Consider the following 23,343-nt stretch of genomic DNA (forward strand, 5'->3'; position numbering starts at 1 on the left):
GGAGGCGGCGGCGGAGGCCAGGCCGCGGTTTCCCGGCAGGCGCCGCTCGCTCCCCGCCCGGCCGGGTGGGAGGGTGGGAGGGCCGCGGGGCTGTAATGGCGGCTGGCGGCGGCTCCGCGCTGCGCTGACACCCGGACCCGCTCGGCGCAGCCCCCCCGCCCGGCCCGCCCCCTCCTCCCCGCCCCAGCCAGCGCCGCTCGCCCCCTCCCCGGCCCCTGCTCCTGGCCCCCGCCGCGGGACGAGGAGGAGGGCTCCCCGCAGACAATGGACGAGCACCCAGGAGCCGGAGGAGGCGGTGGGATGGCGGCCGCCCCGAGACCACAGCAGCCGCCGCCGCAGGCGGGTGGGAACATGAACCTGCAGTCTGGTGGGGGCTGCGTGGGGGCTGGAGCCGGCGGAGGAGGAGGGCCACAGCCCCAGGGCCCCGCGGCCCCGGCCGGTCAGGAGGCGGCGGGCCCCGCCGAGCTGTCCCGGCCCCAGCACTACACCATCCCGGGGATCCTGCACTACATCCAGCACGAGTGGGCTCGCTTCGAGATGGAGAGAGCGCACTGGGAGGTGGAGCGGGCCGAGCTCCAGGTACCGGGGTCGAGGGCGATCTGGGACTGGCCCGGCGGGCTCCGGGGGCCGGGCCGCGCGCGGCGTGCGGGGGCAGCGCTGCCTGGGCGAGCGGGGTCCGCGGGGCCCCCGAGGCCGAGCCGGTCGCCGTGGCCCGGGGACGGTACCTGGGTGAGGTCCGGCGGGCGGAGCGGCGGTACCGGCGGAGGCCCGAGCCGGGCTCCCTCCCCGGGGCAGCCATTTTGGTTTGTAGCATGGCGCCCGCCCGGCTCCGGAGCGGCCCCGGCCCCGCAGGCCGCTCGCCCGGAGCCGCGGTGCGGGGCCCGGAGCGCGGCCGGGGAAGGGCGGGCGGGCGCTGCCGCGGCGCTGGGCTGTGACCCTCTTCCCCCTCCTACCCGCCGGCGGAGCGAGCTGCGCTGCGCCTTGACAGCTGCGGTCGGCTCCTGCAGCACAATGACTCCGGGGCTCCTCGGCCCCGTGCGGGTTACTGACAGCAAGAGCCTCCGGGCCTGGGAGGGAGGACTGACGCCTCCTTGCAGCTCGGCGAGCTCTGGCTTTGGAGGGAAAAGGGGGAGTTAGGAGGCGGCCCTGCCTCCCGGGCAAGGGCAGGACGAGGAAAAGGAGTTCAGGTAAATCGTAAGTAAAAGACTTAGCCAGGCATGTAATTAGAGACGGGTCCAATCTGTTCTTTCTTTCTTTCGGACTCGCTTCTTTGGAGATTTCATATCGGAGAAGAGCGAGGAATCGATAAGTCTGCGGTGTGGTCATTTCAGTATACAAAAAAATACCAGCTTCGCCTCAGGAACGGAAACTGAATAACTTTCCAGGATAGAGAGCAAGTGTTGGAGTTGCAATATACATTTCTTGCGACTAATGTTTGCTTTTAGTAATAGGATAATTTTACTAATTATTTTTGCAAGTAAAAAAAAAATCATGCATAGACTATTACCAGTTTATGAACCGATTGCGAAATCCACTGAATGGGAGGTATCCACACTGGAGCCATTATCTTTTTATAGGACAGAAGTATACATAATAAAAATATAAAAAAGTGTTATCAGGCTTCGTAGCTTCCAAAATTTTTTTTTGTGATTTTTGTACTGAGTGAATGTTTATGGTCTTGAAGTAGCAGTCCATCAAATTGCACTGCAACAGCAGCCGGCGGTTGCAAGGCATTTCCTTTCAGGTTTCGGAACCAAGAAGTATATCTGATCCTGGGCAATTCTTTAGGAACTTCTTGGCTCTGTAATAAACATGTATTTGGCACTATTTTTGTTACAACTATAATTAAGAAATAATTAAAACCCAAAATCACAATTGGAGGGGTTTTACTGTTTTTTTCACTTACTGCAAGTCTTACTATTTTAAACCCCGTGAAATGGCTGAATTTAAAATCCATGGTGAACATGGGTGGATGTTTTTAGTGGAGAGCAATTGGCTGTTTCTCCTGTTTTCTCTAGCATCTCAGTGATACAGTGTTACATTTATGAATAAGTTCCTTAGTATTTTCATTACCAGACAAAACCACCTTGAAATATTTGTTTTAGGTATGAGCTTGTTACTTTAAAACAAGGTACTGCTGTACCCTAACATGAAGAGTACTCCGGAGACTTGAAAAGTTGTGTCTGACTGATGAAGTGCTTCTCTGAACTCACGTGGCCTCTAGACTCCCTGATGCACTCTTAGCCAGCTCTGCTGCTTTTTGTTTGTGGTTGCTGTTTGTTATCCACGGCCATACCATTTCTTCTGCATGTCTGTGGAGGTATGGTAGCAGTTCTGACCATGATTATGTATGTGTTGATTGACATACGTGTGCAAATGTCATGGGACTGAGACAGCAGAGTTGCTGCACAGTGCCTATGCACAAGGGTGCTTTTGGTTGGTTTTTTTTATAACTTCGGAAGCCCAGGGTTGAAGGGGGAGAGGACATTGCCCTTGGATTTTAGGTCTCAGCCTGTGCAATAGTGAAGATTGATACAGGAATATGTTGTGAATATTTTTTGGAGATAGATGTTTTCTAGGTCTGTGGGGTTTTTGGTTTGTTCTGCAACTTAATTTGTGAATTAACAGCATATTTTGTGGCCAGTAAAGCTGTAATAGTTTGGACCCCAAACAACAGTTTTGTCCCTGGAAGCTAAGGAGAATGTTAATCATATGTCAGGTGTGAGTTTTTTGATGATAGAGGCCTCCTGGGTTGAAAGGAAGACAGGAATTCCATAGCATGACAGTAGATAATTTATGTGGAAGTGGGTGTTGGATGATTTAGCTGCAACTCTCCTGATGCAGGTAATTTCATTCTTATTTCTTCATTCTTTCAAGATGACAGTAAACTCTATAAACGGTGCTTCTCAGTGCTGGCCATTGCAAGTTCTTTATAACTTTGCTAAAGATGCTTTATAAAAAGTATGGAAAAAGAAAATGACCTAGCAATATGTATGATTTCGTTTATGTGTTCTGAATAGAAGAATTTATTATTCTGAAGAAGATACTTTCTTATCTGTGGTATGAAGTAATGGGCCTCCTATGTGGTTTATCCACCCGCCCCCTTTCTTTACATGTGTAGTTCTAGTGACTGGAGGAATTGGCATCCCTACTAGGGGTGCTCTTTGCATAGAGGGGTGATAGTGAAGGGAGAGAGGATCTGCAATAACAGTTTATTCTTTCTGGGTTCTTGTAATGACTTTTTTTGTTGTTGTTGTTCCACCTATGGGACACATTTTTATAAATAAAGCACATGGTACTTCATTGGGTTGGGGTTTATGCCATGGCTGTAATGACTGATAGAGGGGCTCAAGCCTTTTGGATCTGAAGTCTTGTACTGGTAGATTGAGACCTACATTTACATCAGACTTTGAATCTAAAATGTTAATAGTTTTATGCTATCTTGCCAACTTCTCAGGTGCATGCTGTTCTGCTTATTTGCAGAAGTGAAGCAGCATAATCATTAGACAAATCTCTGTGCAAACCAGTATCAAGTACAGAAATGTCAAATATCAGGAGTGCAGTACTTGAAACATAGTACACCTCTTTCCTTTCCCTTGTAATACTGGCTGCTGCAGTGACTTCTCAAGCTTCCATTTGTTGCTGTGTTGAAAATAAGCTGTCTGGCGTGCAGTGTCTTCTTCACTGCAAGTAATGGACACAATCTGTTCACTATTTAGTGAACTGAAAGATTTTCACTGTAGCAATGTAACTTTGATCTGCCAGTCTAATGACCTTGATGTTGGTCAATAATGACCAGCTGTTATGCTGAGATAAATGGTCTTTTCTAAGACATGCATGCACTTTAGAGGAGTTGAATGTTACGTATTTGTTAGAAATAACCCTTTGTTCAAGGACAAGTGACTCCATAGTATCCTAAAAGGAAAAGAAACTTGGATGGGAAAACACTGTAGAGATGCACAGAAACTCTTAAGGAAGATAAAGTTGTGTCAAAAAAGGAGTATCATAGAAAAGCTTGTAACTTTGGGAGATCCACAATTGAGAGATCCACTTTCTTATGGGGCTTGCAAGCTGATAATGCTTGTCTGGAATAGAAGTCTTAATTGTGCAGTTTATTCAGGTTTTCTGAACTAGAGGAAAACTAGATTGAATATTCTCTGATACTTCAGAATCACACAAGAATATGTTGGGAGAGAATTGCTAGTAGATGCTACTTCCACATGCTTTAATGAATAGGTAGAATAATTAAGAAACATAAACACTCAGAACAGAATATATGCAATTTTGGTTTACACGTTATACAGCCTCTCAAGTAATTTAAGTGTGCATAAAGATTACTATGACTGTTAATACATTTTCTGTCCTATAAAATGACACCTTTGCTGGTGCACAACTGAAGTTCCTAGTTTATCTTATTTTACAATTGATTTTTTTCCCAAATATTCCGAGACATTATGGAAGCATAGTTTCTAATATTCTTTATCTAGGTGTTTAAAAATCCCAGAGCACCAAAACCTATAGATTTCAGATTTTACTTGCATGCCTCCCCGCTTCCCTTTCTGCTGGGAATGATGCAGCAGACTCATTGAAGGAATTTTATACAGGATGTTCTTTAAAAAAGAAATGTATCTTCAGATAACATATGTAAAAGTGTTGATATCATGAACAAAATGAGATAATGTTCAGAGTGTATATGCAGTCATGCTGTACTTCAGCATTTCCAAAGTGTAGCAGGAATCAATAGCTGAAATACTTACCTGTATGTTCCTTGTTTTAGCTTTTTACAAGTTTGAAGGAGGGATGAGGATAATGTGGGGAATGTTTCTCTTAAACTTGGAGGAACAGTTAATTATTTTCATAATAGACTTTGCCTTGCTTTTGGCTTGCAAAAAATTTATTTTGATGATAGATTGCAAGTAGAAGTAGTTATGAGGATTATAGAATGGTTGTTAGTTTGTTGGCCACAATCTGTGTCTCAGCAACTAGGGGGCATACAGTAAAAATTAGTATTAAAAAACAAACAAACAAAAAAACCACCAAAAAACCCTGGCTTTTCAGGAATTAGTGGCATTTTGTGCAGGGACTGTTGTAAATGCTAACATTTTCATGGGTCAGAAAGTTTTTGGATATGTTCATGGAAGGAAATTTCCTGTGGGTGTCTAAAAGATACTGTCTTTTTGATTTACAGCTGTTCTAAGATTTGAAATGTTTTGTGAGATTTATTATTTTGTTTTTATGCTAGTCCTGTGGAACTGCCTGTTAGCCCGTGGTTACAAGTGGCATACTGAGGCTGGGGATCTATTGGTCTGATTAGGCAAGCTGTTCTTGTATTCTCTTGACCAATAAGGTAGCTTTGAAATGGAGTCATATAGCAGTTTGAGCTTGAAGGAATGTTAAAGATCATATGGTTTTAACTTCTCTGCCATGGGCAGGAAAATACTTTGATTTGATTGTTTGACAATATATTTAGTGCTGTTTTGATGCTGTTTCAATACTCTTTTTCTTAAAAAACAATCCCTGATTGATATCAGGAGCATTAATTGTTTTATAATATGCAAAGTTAAGGCAGGAAATTCAGATGCTGCTGTTGTGAAATGCATGGTGTCTTTTAACCACATGGTTGTTTGTCAATTGTATTCTAGATAGTTGGAATATGATAAATTAATAAACTGATATTCCATTGGATCTTACAGGTGAACCTCTCTATTTATTATGAAACTAAATCTAAATCAATCTTAAAAAAACCCCAAGGGATACTAGATTAACACTGACTGAAAATGAAATGAAGTAGGTAGTAAGAAGTTGCTCAGCATTCTTATTTGTGATAGTTGTAAATGCCAGGAGCTGTATGGGTAATGCATGCATCAGAACTGTCTAACTTCTGTTTGTGCAAACTGTTCAGGTGCTTGCTGTAGCAGGTGTGCAGAAGTACATAGTGGCCCAAATAACTAATGTTTACATGATAAAATATTTGAGTATTTAATACTTTTTTTGTAATGACATTTTTTTTCTCTATAAAATAGTGTACATATAAGAAGTTAAAACCCAGAACCTTCTGTTCATCAATCATTTTTCTAAGGTAACGGTGAAAACAGCTACATATTTTATGGAGTTAAGTTCCTTTTAAGTTTAAAGCACTGAATTGAGAGTTCTGTGTATTTTAGGTAGAGGGCAATTAGACCTAATCAAGGGTTTCACTACTGTGGCTTCCATAGCTGTTTAGTCAACTGCATTAACAAGCACAGCACTTCTTGGTAAAACTTCAGGTGCCTGTTCGCTGAAGTTTGGAAGTCTGTTCTTCTGTGTGTCTGGGTAAGTACTGTCTTTCTTCATAGGCTTCTTGGCAGGACTTCCAAATTAAAGTGTGCAGAGATGCTTCCTTTTTTTATATGGATAACCTCATTCTTCCAATCTTATTTTTGATTTGGATCTTTAACATTTCTATAAAATTTTCTTGCAGTATTCACCTCATGGAGGCAAAACAATAAAAGAATGCAGGACATGGAGTAACATTAAGCTCCATGTAAAAACAGGAACAGGAAATACCTGGATAGCTCTGAGGTTTATGTACGGGATACTGGTCAGTGTAGTAGTTGTGTAACTTTCTCTAGAATATTGTTTCTAAATAACTCCCTTCTAGCAACGCTTGGTATAAAAGTGTTTTTTACTGTGTAATTGCCTTTTCATAAATGATTATTTGCAATAATAATACTCTTACTTAGAATCAGTGCACAGAACTGTCATTTTATAACAGTTACTCTGGTGAGGTTTTCTTTTAGGCACAGTGTAGAAGTATGTGGCAGATAAGTTATCTAACATTTCCTGGTGAAGAATTTACTTCTTTTTTTAAACACTGGGCATGCATTTTACTTCTTAGTTTCATTGTAATTTTACCTGTGCATATTTAATAACTCTTGGGGAAATCTCATTTCGGAGAATTTTTTGAGAGGGTTGAAGTATCTGTGGGTGTAATTATTTATTTCATGCTGAAAGTAGGTTTTGAGGTAGTGGTGGGTGTTCTTCATCCTTCTTGTCATTTAATAAATTAGGAAAACGTGATAATGAATTTATTTTTCCTAACTGATGAAGAGAGTGGCTAGGTAAGTTGGATCCTCCAGTGATTTGATGGATCTTCAGGACAAATGTATTACTTGCAAGAGCTTTGTTTGCCTATCTGATTATCATTACTTGTTGTCACTCAGACTGCTCTTGAATTATCCTAAGCCATGCTCAGCAGGATACTTGTTTAATGATATCTTCTTAATCTCTTTGCCTTTATCAGTGCAATTCCCAACAGGTATTAAGAACCAGTTATGAAGCTGGCTGTTCTTCAGGACCAGTCCTGAAGGTACAGCATAAATTTAAGCATAAATTTATCTGTAGGTTTTTCTACAGTATCCACTATAGTATCTTTATAAAAACGTCTGATTAGAGGTAGCCTGCTGTTGACAATGCAAAAATCCTGCATGTGTTGGCTGTAACATTCTGAAAAAAAAGTGCTTCTCTGAATGCTAATTGAAATGATCCTGAAATAGAGAATGACCTTCAGTAAGTCCAGATGCTGAAGGTCTTTCTGATTATATATTTAAATGGGTTGATTGCTCTAAAATTTCTTCCGGTTGTTCACCTTGTTTTCTTTTCACTTCTTAACTGCTGCCAAATTTGAGGTTGATGATCCTATAGTACTCCTCCTAGATGGAAAAAACCCCAAAGAAGGTCCCTTGACTTTATGCCAATGACCACTATAAGAAGCTGGAGAATGCTTGACTCCAGTATTTAACTTCTAACTGTGGTGGTTTGCATTCCTTGAGGATGAGACCCCAGCGTGCTGGAACAGAATGTTGCTATACGCCTTGAGACCCTGGGAAAAGAAAAGATCCTGCTTTGGCAAACAGAATTCTCAGAAGAAAGTTTAAGCAGAGCATTTAAACAGGTTTACAAATTTTATAACACCTATTTCATATCTTCAGGAAGGTTAGTACAGTTGTATTGGTAGAAGGCAGGACTACTGTCTCTGTTAACTCCCTGGTGAAGTGGTGTAAATTAGCGGTGATGTTCTGTGCCAGGAAGCCAGATTAACATTTAGGAGGTGCAAAATACCTGCTCCTTGTCAACTTTCTGTCATGCCTCACTGAAAATACTGCATTATACACTTTTATTTTAACTGTCTGACTCTTCCATAACTTTAAATCCATTAACTTGATTATATTAAATTTTGTTATTGTCAGTGTTGCCATTGCCTTAAGGCAAAGCTCTGTACATTCTGTAAGATTGTTCTTTTTTTATATATATGTATATATATTTTTTTATATGTATGACTTCTTACATTCAAAGACTTTATTGATTCTTTGTCCCTTAGGAATGTGTGCTACTGGTGAACACTTGACATGTGTTCATCACTAGAACAGCCGAAGTCAGATCACTGTGTTCACAGTCTGCTGTGGATTATGCTTTTGTCTTTATTCCTAAATAACAAATAGGTGTTCCTGATTTTGGAGAGGAAGGGTACATTCTTGAGGATGTTTGCTACACTGCAAATCCTCCCTTTCCTTTGAACTCTATAGTGACCATAAGAACCTGCCACACTTCACTCTTACTTATGTGCTCTTGTACTACAAATACTAATAATAGTAAAGAGAATTAGCTTAATATTCTAATTTCTATTTAGTATTAACTATCTAATGAAGCTCCAAATGTGGCATTTTGTCAAAAGTAGCTTCATGTTAATGGAATAATATGCCAGCATAGTGGTGCTGACAGTGAAGATATTTTTAATTTAACTAAATTCAAATACTGTCTTTTGGTGTATATATATAATTAGTCTTATTAGTTGTAGTTGTGACATTATTGGAAAGAAATTTCTTTTACTAGCAAAATGTATTCCCAAAAATGTCAAGTGGTTTAAAAGACTGTATGTGAATCCGTTTAGGTAGTGATGGTCCAAGGAGTGTAACTGCTTTTGGATTTTGTTTCAAAGATGTTACTTGCAAGATTCAAGCATTTAGGAGGAATACAGAAAATAGAGATGATAATGACAGAATGAGCAACTGCAACTGAAGATGAACTTGTGCTGAAATAGTCATGCTGAGTTGTCTTCCAAAACTTCTGTGAATTTCCTGCTAAAAGAAATTAATAAAACCCCTGAATAATCCTTGGCTTTATAAGTGCTGTAAGGGAGCTATAAATACAGAAATTGGGAACTGATTTCTGTGTTCTGATCTGTGCAGAACTGGCAGAATCAACATGGTAATATAATGTCTCATTGTTTAGTAACAATTTTGAAAAGAATGCTGAAAATTTGACATAATACCAGTTTGAGGTCTGGAAATAACATCTTGAAGACCGTTTAGAATTCAGTCTTCTTGCTAAATTAAAAAGCAGTCTGAGAGGTAGCCTTATTAGGTGCCTCACTGGGTTTTAGACTTATTCAGAGGTTTTTTTAATTTACAGTAGAAAATAGTTTCATTTAAGGGATATGACAGAGCAGACTGGAACTTCACCTTAAAAAAAAATAAATCCCAGTGAGAGTGTGATAGATACATGTGGGAAGCTGGGTAACTGCTTTTTGTTGTTGTTTCTTGTTTTCTTTGTGTGGGCATTTTTTGGGGTGGTTTTATTTTGATCTTTAGTTTTTTGGAGTTTTTGTGTTTTGTTTTGGTAGAACAGACAGAGAATCAGGCAGCAAGTGTAAAACATACTGACGTAATTTTTATACAATGCAAATTTATGAATCTTTCTGCATGGAGACACAGAGGAAATTGAAATGGATTCACAAGAAGCTATCTATTACTGTAGTCTAATCTACTGTTGTTGAGTTTGTGTGTTCTTTCCATGCTTTTTCTTAAAGTATCACACTTAAATGAAGGACTGGACCCGTGGAACTGAGGGAACTAAGGGATTTCTTGGTTAAATGAGAGGGAAGCCAGTGCTCTAATAGGTGGAATGTAGTTAACATAGCTAGTTCTACTAGGACAGGCAATGACCTTTTTGTGTGATAACTAAAGCAGAGACCTCAAGAGGTTATAGAAAGCAAGTATCAAAGAACAGGTAGTTTGATAGTTTGTTGCTGGATTGTTGAATATGCCTGTCCAGGGCAGGAAGCTGTTCTTGAAAAATTAAAGGTCGAAGAAAATGTGCAAGAACACTTGCAGTGTAAGTTCTGAGACTCAACAATTGCAAAGTAATCCTGACCTTTCTTGAAGAATTTTCCTTACAGTTGTTCTTGTTCCAATGCACTTCAGTCTGTTTTTTGCAATCAGTTTGTACTGTAAGTTGGGGACATTCCATAGCATTATGTGAAAATTGCAGACCTATTTTGAGCACCCTTATTATTTATATTTCAGTACTATAGAGAGAAGATAAAAGCATATTCAACAGTTTCTTTTGAATCTCTGATTATTGTTGCATGGTTAAATGTGAGAGTTTGGGTCTGGACAGACAACTACTTCGGAGGCTTCAATGTGAAGTGAAATTTCTTCAGGCATTATTTTAGTATTACTTTATGTAGAACATGTCATTAATAAATGACATCAATGATGATGCCAAATGTTTTCAGGATACATGCTGCATTGTGGTGACATGGCCTGTGATGTCCAAGAGTATTTCTCAAGTGTTTGAAACACTATGTAATCTGTGGTTACAGGGTATTTTGCTGTTGGTTGTCGAACCTGGTGACTTGACTCACACTTCTCCACAAGCTTGTCTTTGTTTTCGTTAGTTTTTCTGCAGAGAAGGTACTGCTCACAAGCTTTGCCTCTCCTAAGCAGTTCATACTGGAATAATGTACAAAATGTTTAAAAATAGAAAATTTACATAGGAAGTGCTGTATACAGTCTTGTTAATTGACAGGGGGAATACTCAGAGTTGATAGCTAATATTTTTAACAAGAATCAGCTTTTGGCATTGGAATTGAAGCCGTGTTGTGGGCTTTTTCCAGCACAGACATTTGGAAAATACCGGGACTTAATGGATTTTAAAAGTGCAAACCTGCAATAATTTCTTATGAAATGATAGTCCAGTAAGAATTCATTTTCATCTGTGAAAAAAATGCTAATTTTTGGCTGACATCTAGAGATGTGCCAGTTGACTAGAAGCTGACTAGCATCCCAGTTTTCAAGAAGGATTACCCTGGTCACAACAGGCCTGTCAATCCCTCTTCAGTGACTGGTAAAATAATGGAGAAGTTTTTCCTGGGGGCCACTGAAAAACACCTGAAAGACAATACAGTCACTGGTCGCAGCCAGCATGGCTTCATGAGAGGAAAATCCTGCTTATCACACGTGGTTTCCTTCTATGACTGGGTAGCCCACCTTGTTGATCAAGTAAAGCCAGCTGATGTAATCCTTTTGGATTTCAGTTAAGTTTTTGGTACTGTCTCTCATAGGATTGTTTTGGACAAAGTGTCCAGCTGGGTAAACACATCATGTGATGAGTGATCACCTTGTATAAACTTTTTTTCTGTAAAAGGCACATGAACACTTTTATTTTATTTATTGGAAAAACTAATTTGAAACAAATTAAAATTCCATAGAAAGTCTGTTAAGAAAATATATTGAGGATTATTAGTTTTACTTTGTGACTCGAACTTCAGGAAGTTCTTTGAGGAAGAATACTTATATTGTCAGTCTGAATTATAAAGAGTGTTAGTTTGTGTTTGCTTGCAGAGCTTTCTTAAATTATTATTAGGAACATGACTACCTTAAAGTCTTTGGAGCTTGCTTTCAAACATGTTTCATGGATTACTTAACCTCCTTACAAAATGCAGTTGAAATATGGTGTTCAGACTCGCGATAGAATAGTGTTTATAACTAGTAAGTATTACTTTTGCTGCTTATGTTTTATTTGGCTGTTTGATTATCTTATGTGATGGCAATTGATATTTGAATGGAACGATTGTAATTCCTCAGTTGAATTATATTGATAGTGGTGAAGAAAACTTGGAGATAAAAATGAGTGAGCATTTTTTGAAGTCAAAATGAGCATTTGTGTCTACTTAGATTATGTAGTGGCTTCAAGCATTCCTGTTAACTGTCAGTTGAATAAAGAAATAATGCTTGTTTAATGGCCTTCAGATAAAATTTGCTGGATCTCAGGTCTGATGTGTGATTTTGGGGAGAGGGAGAGAGCTGGTATGTAGGGACAGTGACTGATACTCTGACATTGTGACATGGAGCATTTTGGTAGTTCTTTTACGGTCTGTTGATGATAATGACCAGATTATTTTCTTTTCCTGAAGTTAATGTTATAATTGAGTGTTACAGAGTAGTACAGAGTGCTTTCAGGAAGGTGAAAGTTAGGCAGGAGCTTACTTTTCTGAAGGAGTATCTCTGGGACTGAAATTGAAAAGGAGGACAAATTTATGAATTAAACTGTGCTCATTGTTTGGTAAGTTTTAAATTGAAGCTAAATATTATAAACCCGTTCTTGCATGAAGATCACTACTACAAGAGTGGTCAATGAATGATAAACTCCCAAGGCCACTTGCATTTGTTATTCAAAAAAAAGGTTTTATAATTTCCAGTTTTTAGATTTGTACATTTTAGTCCTTGAGGAGAATGCTACCAAAGTGTGAATCCATTGTTTTTAGTGCCTTCTATTTCTTTTGGACATGTAGTCTCTCTTTTTTTTCCCCCTCTTACATCCATACTCCATACTGGATAAAAGTTTATGAAAAGAGAGTTGGTTTACTTTGTTTACAAACCATGGTGTTTAGAGGGTTGTTAGACTTTAAAAACACAATTATGAATTGTATGAGTTTTGTTACTGTACTGTTCTAAATACCACTTTGGTTAAGAGAGTGGCTGTAAAAATCCTAAGAAAAAAATTATTCAGTGAAAAAATTCTCAGGAAGAGTGACAGAAGGAAGGCAGTCATACACTGAATGTCGTAACTTAGAAGTTTGACCCTAACTCAGAAGAGGATGGAATTTATGGTTGGATTTTCTCCAAGTTGGTCGAAGAAGCTGATTAAATTTGACAGTGCTGGCCCTGTAGTGAAGAGGCAAACCTTTGAATGGGACCAATGTGGTGAGAGTTGGAAAGAGGAAGAACAGGTTAAGGACAGGAGAAAGTTTTGCAAGCCTGCTCTTTCCCATACTCACTGCAGGACTGATGGGGACTTAGGGACGAGTAAATCCTCTTGTATGTCAGCTATGTCATTAACCTCCTTAGAGCTAGCTGGGTTTCTCGTTTCTGCTGCTCTTGTCCAAAGGTTGCTCCAGTATGTCACTTTTCTAGTTGTTAGGATTTGCTTTTAACAAGCTATCAGAAACTGATCACTTGAGTCTTTGAAAAAAGTATAAATTGGGGAGCGAGAAATGATCATCAGCTCAAATGGAAGAGATCTGTAAAAATGTAACCTTCGGGAAACAGCTTTGCTGCTCTTAGTAGTTCACTATCCCCATATTTAACTTAACTGTTCATAAGGTTGTGCAGAAAATTAGCTTCTTTGTTTGCAAATGTTGATCAAATGTACACTGGTATTAACTAGTTGTTAAAATATTTTTTTCCACATCTTTAACCTGAGCTTATTTTATGAAGCTAAGATCTTCTGTTAATATATGAGGTGTTGTTTCTATTTTTTTTGTCTTCCAGTTATTTTTTTATTCTACAGGGTCTTTAAAAGTAGTATGTCTTCGAAACACATATGATCCTGATGTTACCAGTGACATCTATTGTACTGTACAACTTAGTAGAGTTCTTTAATTTACAAAATAAAGATTTATATATATATATTTATTTATTTATAGTAGTCAAGTTATCTTCTTTTAGTCCTCAGTTGACAGATTAAGGATTAATTGCATTCACAATAAATATATAAACATAATCAGATCTGTAAAAATACACTAAAACACATGCTTTTAGTTGTTCTGAAGGAACTGAAGTTTCAAACTGTGTTTGTTGAAAACTGAAGGTGAAGGCTTCTCTTACATTCAGTTTCCCTTTAGTGAATGGGAACTGGAACTTTGGTTGCTGCACAGATGTGTTCACTCTTAAATGACTGTTAGGAGTCAAATCTTCCACCTCCCCGTATTTTTTAGTTTTCCAAAACTGTTCTATTTCACTTTCAGCATAATAAACACCTAAAAATCAAGATTAGATGAGTATTATTGTGTGATAAAATGTTCCTGTTGTTTTGAGGTTTGTGACATGCCCTGCGAGGATAAGCATACACTTAATGTGTGCACTGAGTAGTTTCAGTGTATTGCACTTCCTTCAGAATTACTGCAGGCCTTTCCTACCGTCCTCCTAGAAGTCTGAATGAACTTTAGAAAAACAAGACACAAGCAGTGCATAGCTGGCATTACTTCACATACAGTTGAATTTTTTCAAAATAAATTTATAGAGACTAAGAATTAACAATGTTTAGAACTGAAATGGAAAGTAAGTATTTTCTGAGTGAGGTCCTGTATTGGTAAACTCATTAGAATTTGATTGTTTGAATTGTACGGGAAAGTGTTAGTATTTCAACAGTTGAGGAGGAGGCTCTTAATCAGTCTTCAATGCTTTACCATCCAGGTTTCTTTCATGCTTCTTTTTCCCTTTAATATGTTTCACTAGGTTTGAGATGCTGAACAAGTATTTTAAATACTGCATGTCAGAATTCATTAATAAAATAAGACTATCAAATCCTATCTGGATCTCCTAACTACTATATAACCTTTAGGTTATGTATGCAATTTTACCTTCTCAAAATGCTGTAATAACTTCCCTCTTTTTTCTCAACGGCTTAGAGAAATACGTTTAATCAACGTGAAGTTTGTCAGACTTTTCTGGGCAGTTTAAACAATAAAGTGCAATTTTAATGTGAATGCTGCCATGGTTGGTGCTGTATGAAGTGTAGGGAAGAATTCCAGGAGTTTCTTTCAAAATAAGGGGGGGGGGGGGGAAATCCTAATTTTCTTCCCAGAAATCCTTTCCTTTAAATTTTGATATATGAGTTTCCAAATGGTATAAAATATTTTTAATAATTTCAAGTTATGTGTAAATAATTTAGTAAACTACTTTAAGTCTTCTGTTACACTTTCATCAAACAGTATAATTGCATACTAGGGATGTGGAGTATCAGTGAAATGTGATTTTAATTATTCCTATAATTTAAGGGAAAGTTTCTTGTTTGAGGTCTTATAGTTTTGGTGAAAGACTGTTGACCGTTTTGAGTGTGGTCAGACTTCCTATTTAAAAGATGAAACCCCTTTCAACTATGAAATGCATGTATGTCTTAAATGCAACATGCTGTTAAAACAATACTAACTTTACAAAGTGTAGAATATTACATGTTAGAATTTTTATTTGTTCCTTTTTGTGCATTTTGTAGTTTTTTAACCCCAGACAATTCTTTGTCCTGGGATCCATACTGTTCAAGTAGCTATTCAGTAATTCTTTTTAACATTGAATTCTATCTTGCCTAGTTTCAGGCATTATTTAATGCATCCTTGCACAAATACAAAGTATGTGTCACTCTAACTACTTCTCAAAGCTCCCTGAATTCACTTTCATAATAAAGCTGAGCAAGTTGGTGTGGTGGTACTCTTAACGTGCAGCTGAGGGCCAAGGTGTAAAGGGAGCCCAGAGCTGTTTAAATGTCAATTTTGTAGAAGCACAGTAGATCTCAGGGCTTTGTGAAAATACTGAAAATACAAAAATCTGCAGGCTGGTCGAAGAGAAGGAACCTGCCCTGAAAATTAAAGCCTTGGTTTAGCTTTGAAGAATTGGAAATACAGTCCTTACCCGGATTGAAAACTGTTCTAACAGAATCTGTGCACAACTAAATCCAGCTGGATTTTTGTAAGCTGTGAGTGGCCATATTTTTACTTACAGAACTATTACATGCTTTATAAAAGAATGTGGCTTTCTCCCCCTTAAGAAGTGTTCTTAGTAATACATTTTTAAAAATGCATTTTGATTGAATTTTCAATTCAGAAGAGTTAAGACTTGTATTTGACTTTCTTTGTCTGCTCATGTTTTTTAAACCCTTCAGCCCCAGATATGCAGGTTATGATGTCATGGTCAGTTTAGGCTGAACTGAGACAATGTTGTCACTGAAAGGGGTTGTTACTTTAGTATCCTGTTTGCACCCCTTGTGCCAGCCTGAGTTACTCCCGTAGATTTACAGACAGAGTAGGATTAGGAAACTGCTGTGAGTCAGAACCAAGTAAAAAATCAACAGAATGAGTTTCTCAGTAGACTTCATGTGTGTCAACACAAGCAGCTAAGTCAGCACAGTAGAAGGAACAGAAATAGGAGGAGGAGGATTGCTCCTCTTGGTATCAACCTGGGGACTTGCAAATCAGTTTAAGGCAGTGGAAGGAATTCTGTTGTAATTGGAGAGGGTGGAGTATGGGGTGGAAAGGTGAGTACAAAATTGTTGTGTGCCATTTTGTTTCCCAGTTTTTGTGCTACACAGTCTTAAGTCATCAGTATATTTACAAATAGTATCAAATCTATCTCTCCTGAGAGCTGTTTCAAAGGAAATGAGTATGTAAGGATTGTGAAAGTTGTGTTATGTAGATACAATTTTTTGAGCATTTGTCTTTGTGTATAGAACCTAAATTCATCACCCCTGAGGGAAATTTGTTTACTTTGTGCTTTTATCGACCCTGAGATTTACTGCTTTTCAAAAAAGGAGGTGTGTTAATTCATAGGGCTCATTGTCATGCAGTGTATCAGGTTTGACACTTGTCCTTCCTCAGTTCAGAAGGAAGACTGAAGGAAGTAAGCTGATTAATTCTAGAGCAGATTTTTGGCAAACTGATTCTTGGTTTTGTGTGGTGGTGTGTTTTTGTGTTAAATTTGTGTTTGTCCTCTGTTCCCTTCCCCAATCCCTCCTCTCCCCAGTTGTCAATCTTCCCAAGCCCATCCCTAACCTCCTCCCTTCCAAGTTGTCAATCCTCCCCATCCCTGCCCCCTCTTCCAGAACTCTCCCTGCCAATCCTCCTTGTCCCAACCCCTCTTTCCAGAGTGTTCCCTGTGTATTTTGTTATACTCGACACCCTATTTGTTACTTTGTGTTATTCTACTCCCCTGTTTCCCCTGATAGGTTTATAATAGTTTAGTCCCACCTTAGACCACTCCCCAGTTTTACCCTCATTGGTTAATGTTCCTACACCCCTCCTCCTGAGTTACTGCGTAAAAACTTCTGTTCACCCCCCAGCTTGGTCTTTGGTTTTAGTTTTGTCCACCTAATAAACTCATCCAGCCTTTACCCCAAAGACCTGCGTCATCATTATCTGTCCCTGTGCCGGACCAGCGATTACTGGGAATTGCAGAGCTTGCAGGGGGACGGTCGTGCCCCTGCTTTTGCCGCCCAGCACGCCCCCGACGGCGTGTGGCAACAGTTTTGTATTGAAGGTCTTGATGACTGAGTATTCCTCAAGTCTAAATTGATTTTCTGCGTTTCTAAAGAGTGAGCTCTTAACTTCTGCATGGCTAACTTCTGCTATGTTTTAGCCATGTGATGGTTACAATGAGAAAAAGTAATAAATCCCAAAATCAGTCAAACATGTATACAAACAATTACAGAAAGCAATTCTGATAAAAGAAGTCTGATAATATAGACAAAAATGTCAGAGCGTGATCTGCAAAGTGCATTCTTCTGTGGTAACCTTTCTGTTCAACCTATTGGACTCTGTAAAGATTGTTATAAATACTGTTTTATAGAAAAGAGGGTTTTGGGCTCTTTTTGTAAAGCAAAATTTTGGGATTTTTTTTTTTTTTTTAGATTTTATTTTCATACTGTTATTCTGTAGTATAGTCTCAAGATCATGTAGCTCATTAAGCTGTTTGTTGAAAAGTATGAGGTCTAGGCAATACTTTCAAGTATGGAGGCTTGATTCTGTGTGGCTAAGTACTCCAGAAGCATTTCCATCATGAAAATGTTTGGCTGTGAGCATTTAGGAAGCAGATGCCTCCCTCTGTGTAGGTTACAATTACATTATTTTCCTCTCTGAGGGTGAAATAAGGGTCAACAGTTGCAGCTAAGATTTGTCACTTACAAAAGGGTGCTGGCCAATGGAAGAAAAGTAAAGGGGAGAAGCCCATCACTTACAGAAGACCTTAATTTTGGAAAGCGTTGAGAGCTGCATTCAAGTGAAAGGGCATAGGAGCTTTCATAACCCTCATTAGATAACTACTAGAGTAGTTCTGAGTTTATTTTTGTAGATGGGGCCTGTGGGCAGCCAGTAAACTGCCAGGTGTTTCTAGTATGCTGTTGTGCATATTTGCAGGTAACATTTAAAAAAAAACCCCCACATTTGTAACTCTTTTATATGTGCTGTGGAACAGCTGTGCATTGACTAATGAAAATTGGGACAGTATGTTAGGCTTGTGAAATTGGTCAGTTGCTGCCCTAGGTACTAGAGGAGTTGAAATTACATGTAATTGTAGTTTTCTGTAGAAGGCTGTTGACTTTCTATTTGATTAATTTTTGGAGTGTTTTTTAGAATCTAGCATAGTTGCAGTTGAGTATAGTTGTGTTTGTTGGGTTTGCTGATTCTGGACCGTGTTCTCTACCTTTTATCTTTACATATCTGTGCAATCAGTACAGTCCGTTTGAGTATGTTTGGGGTTTTTTGGTGTCCGGTTGGTGTTGTTTCTTCCCCAGTCCCTCTCTTGCAATGTGCTTTGGTTCCTTACTGTTTCTCACCAAGTGCCAGTGGTTAGTTGAGTGCTTTCATGACAGACTTTTAACTGAAATACTCATAACTGCCTTCTTCTCACTAGGATTTTAATTGATTAAATCAACCGTTAGCTTATGTGAGGTAAAGAAACATATTTTAATTTGGTTCACCATAGAGCACAAGGCCAGAGTGGCTAAAATCAGGGTTGATGTGTGAAGTCTTAGAGGGTGCTATCACTTGGGCTCAAGAAAGGAGCCGTGCAAGAATGCATCCGTGCAATCACCGTGGTTAGACTGTTTCAGGCTGTAACCACTGAGTAATGAAAAGGTGCAACCACGCCCTTTAGAAAAATCTTCACGGATAGATTGGGTGCCGATTATAGCACTTCCTCCCTCGTCCCCGTGCCTCCTTTTCTAATGAAATGGTGGTGGTGTTCTTGAGCTCAGTAGAGCAATGTGGTCTCTCCTTTACTTTCCTTATTCTAAATTCCTTTCCCAAGAAATTTTATATTGAATCTAGTACTGAATTAGCTATTCAATGACTTCAGTCAATTTAAAGTCACAGAGAGGACAAATGAGTTTGTAAGGATGTTTCTGTAATGACGGCCAATCCACTAATGCCATTAACTGTTTAAATTTTGTATTCCCACCTGCTAATTCCCTTGTCTTCCCTAAGATTTTGGCTTGCAAAAATCAAAGCACAAGTCCTTTCACTTTGTAGTGAAAGACTACTTTTTTCCTCTACAGACTTACTATGTTTATTTTTTAACTCTTAATTTTTTGTGCTAATTGAGATGGCTTATATATTGTGCTGAATTTATTATCTTCTACTAGGATAGCAGGCAAATAGGAATTTTCCTTGTTTCTTTTTAAATTAGGTGGGTAGTATGACTGATGCTTTAAAAAAAAAAAATCTTTTTTTTTTCTTCATATAGAGCAGCACACTAAACCCAATTGTCCCCTGATAGTTCAAAATAAAGCTGTTTTCAGTACTAAATAAAATGTGAATCCATAAAATAGTTGTTTCCTTTATAATGGATTTGTAAATTCTGTATTTGAATTTATGCAATCATTTTTTAATCTGTTCAGTGTGGTGGCGTTAAAAGGTGAATTCCTAGTTGCAGTGTACGTAATGTAATATGGCTTTTGATTTGGAAGAAAATGTATAATAGAACTTATGATAATAATGCTGTAAGGATACAAGTGTGTGCATATATCAAAATGTTTCATACGATTGCCATTTGTGCCTTGTAGAGTTACTACACAGAGTTTAATACCTGTTCATCTTGAACAGAAAATAATACTCAGTCTAGGGTATAAATACTTTGTTGTTATTGACTTGCTGAAATAATGAATACAACTCAGTTTTTTTTCTTTTTCTTTCTTCCTTCTTTTCTTCCTTCTGTGACAGACTTTGCTGCTTTATTTTGGGTACAAAAAGGAATAAAATATGTTTTTGCTTTTTTTGTGTGTGTTTTCAGGCTCGGATAGCGTTTTTACAAGGGGAAAGAAAGGGCCAAGAAAATTTGAAGAAAGATTTAGTGAGAAGAATAAAAATGTTAGAATATGCATTAAAACAAGAAAGGTAGGTATACAAATTGTTTAGTTTTTTTCTGACCTGAAAAACTTAATAGACTAAGATGAATTCCCTTACATTAAGTGAAATGCCTTATTAGATGATTCTGATTTACTTTATGTAAACTATCTTTAAGGTTGGTTGTCTTCACCTTGTGTTTTCGAACAAACTTTAGTGTCTTCTATAATAAAAAGTTGCATAATCTTCAAAATGTTTGGACTTGTGTCTTAAATAGACAAACAGGACAGTTTCTCTTTTCTGGGTTCAAGTTATGGTGTACTGAGTAAGAGTGAACATACCCAAAGGGTTCATACCTTATTACTATACCTTTATCTGTGCTTCAGTTGTATTAAATTGGAAAAGATGAAAAATACTGCTCTCTTGGTCTTTTTCAACTATGTTGTATATGTTGCATGATGAAAACTATGTTTTGTGAAGGAACAAAATTGTTTAAAAATAGTTTTTTTCATTTGGGTTTTTTTTTCATATGGTAGATGCTTGCATATTTAGCTCATTAGGTGTGTTTTCTATAGCATTAATTTCCTGCTTAAAAAAATTAAAATTCCATTCAGTCTGTACAGGCTAATGTCCTTCAAACCTACCTTCTTTTGTTGCCTGATTATTTAATTTAACCAAAATTGGTAGTTAATTTTGTAAAATCACTTGGGAAATTATCCTGTCATGTGCCTATACTTTCAATAGAGGACTCAGTTCATATTTTTAATTTTATCTTGCCTCTAAAAAGTATCTGAGTCCAATGGTGAAACATCTTGACAATCAGGCAACAGAATACCTAGGCTTTATTTTTGTATTTTGATTTTGGAAAATTTCTGCCAGAGTAAACTTAAGATTTTGTAGCAAAATATGGTGAGGTTTCACCTAGATATTTTTAAGTTAATTGTCCAAGCATAAGTATGTCTAAATATATTTTACATTTTGGATCACTGTTATGAGTAAGGGACTAGTACAGAAATAAGTTTCAGTTGTTTTTATATTAAAACATGTTTTGATGAGACGTTTTGGTGAGATGGCTTCGTTCTACTGTGTGGAGTGTCCAGTATAGAGGTGCTTCAGAAAACATTGTATGTTCATGCAGAAGGCCATATCAACACATGATATATTTTCTAGTGAAGTAATAGGCAGAAAGGATCCATTACTTCATTCAGCCCTGTCCTTTTAATGGAAAGTAACTCAAAGTTTCCAGCCAGTGTATGGCTCAAAGTTGCATTGTCATATGGATATCTACAGGTAAGGTACAAGTCACTCTGGGTTAAAGGCAGATGAAAGGTATGCAGGGTCTTGGGGTGTAAAGAACACTGACTGTATCAAAGAAATAATATGCTATTATGGCAGATGCAAGTGTCTTGCAGGTAAGTAACTTTCTGAAGTTGAAGGAAAAGGGTTTGCTTATTTTGGCAGTAATGAACTGTGTGCTGCATAGGGACTTTTTGCAAATGTACACCATAAAGCAGTGAGAATTGCCTGCTTATTGAGATAAATCAGAGGTGCTTAATTTCACCTGCAAGGTGAAGGTATCCTATAACAGGATGCATAATTTGAAGTTGAATGGCACTGGTGAAACCGCATTCCTTTCCTGAAATGAAGCTGCCTTTATAGTCTTCCCATGAAATTCTAAAATTCATCTGATGGCTAAGAAACTTGTAAACATGTACACCAGAAGAATAACAGCAGGAACATACTGTTTGCTTTAGTTCTTGTGGCTAGTGGGTACAATCCAACACTCTGCAGTAGTTTTCAAGAGGAAGATCCCGGCTTAAGTTCCAGCCATAATTCTCCTGAAGATTGCTTAGAAGTGGGAATTGAAACTTGAGTTGACTGGTGAGTGTGTGGGAGGCAACGAGGAAGCTACAAATGCTCAGTAGTTTGAGGGGATCTAACTGTGAAACCATGATGCACTGAGTAATTCAAAGCAAGCAGGTACTGATTTACCTGTAAATCATCCAAAAATTATATTATGTTAGTTTCTTGCTTGTTGCACTCGGTATTCAGAATAATAGAATTTATTTTTTTGTCATTGCTCCCCTGAATGAAGAATCACAACTAATGAAAATACACCAGCTCCAAAGCAAAATAAATTCTGAGAATTTCAGACTTGAAGATTGTTGACAGCAAATTTCAGTGTTGCACCTGATTCCTCCCACCCTTTTTCTTCTTTTCTTGTTGCTGACTCCCTGATGCCATCAAAAACTTTCATGCAGTGAAATACCAATTAGAAGGAGTCAGGAACAAAGTAATTCAGACAACTGTTGTGATTTCTCAGAAAAATGTTATGAAGCAGAATATCAATGTGTGCATTAAATAAAATGCAGTAGTTGTTACAAAGTAGTTTGATATTTCTAGTATTTGTCTCTTAAGTATGTATAATACTGTTTTAGACAAGTACAACTTTATTATTTTAGTGTTCTTAAATGCTTTGATAGTTGATAATTTTTTAGTAATAAAATTAGATCCTATGCAGTTATGTGCATGGGGTTTCTTTGTATCTAGTGTGTGTTCTTTTATGGTGCTTTGCAGACCCAGCCAGATGTTTTCTGTTGTGTGCTCTGAGCTACTCTGAGCTGTGTTACCATAGTCTTTAATGAGACTTGCTGAAATCATAAAGCTGTGGCTCTATTTTGGCTTCGTGGCTTTGGACTGGAGCTAACTTACACCCTTGCAACTGAGTGGTGTGATTCAACAGTTAAATAGCAGGAAGCAGTTAAATCAAGTTAGGGTGTTGTTTTTACTCATGGAAACCTAGGCTTAGATAAGTCAATACTCCAAAGATTGAAACATTGCCCCTTATAGAATTTAGTTACTCTGTGGTGTGGAGGAGTATTGTCACTGACTTGTCAATGACATTGTAGCTTGTTAGTTTTTTAAGGTATTTAGTAATGGCTCCAACAGGGAAAGGAATAGATGTGTGAATATATAGTTGATTGGAATTTAATAAGATTAATGTTTGCTGTGAAATTGAAGTTGTGATGTGAAAGACAACTGGTCTCATTGCATGCAGCAGTATTTTCTCTTATTTATAGTGGCTAGTCATTCGTATAATCCTAGATCAGATCCATCATCATCTGTGCTAATGAACAATTAAAGTAGAATTTTAATTAATGTTTTGAAATAGTAACTCCAAAATGGAGCAACTG

General features: G+C 38.2%; 1 protein-coding gene across 5 annotated transcripts in view; it reads left to right on the forward strand.

Annotated features, from left to right (window-relative positions):
• The first annotated feature begins 32 nt into the window (after positions 1-32).
• STRN3 (striatin 3) overlaps positions 33-23,343 on the forward strand; it is a 59,869-nt gene continuing 36,558 nt past the window's right edge. The window contains exons 1-2 of one of the 5 annotated variants that reach the window (XM_053980173.1): positions 33-579; positions 20,097-20,200. In XM_053980173.1, coding sequence (XP_053836148.1) covers positions 265-579; positions 20,097-20,200 — 419 coding nt within the window. In that variant the 5' untranslated portion in view covers positions 33-264. Of the gene's footprint in view, positions 580-976; positions 1,188-20,096; positions 20,201-23,343 lie in introns of those variants that run through there. The other 4 variants (XM_053980172.1, XM_053980174.1, XM_053980175.1 and 1 more) reach the window with 4 other exon arrangements.

This window comes from Vidua macroura, chromosome 6 (assembly GCF_024509145.1).
Source record: "Vidua macroura isolate BioBank_ID:100142 chromosome 6, ASM2450914v1, whole genome shotgun sequence".
NCBI classification, from domain to species: domain Eukaryota; kingdom Metazoa; phylum Chordata; class Aves; order Passeriformes; family Viduidae; genus Vidua; species Vidua macroura.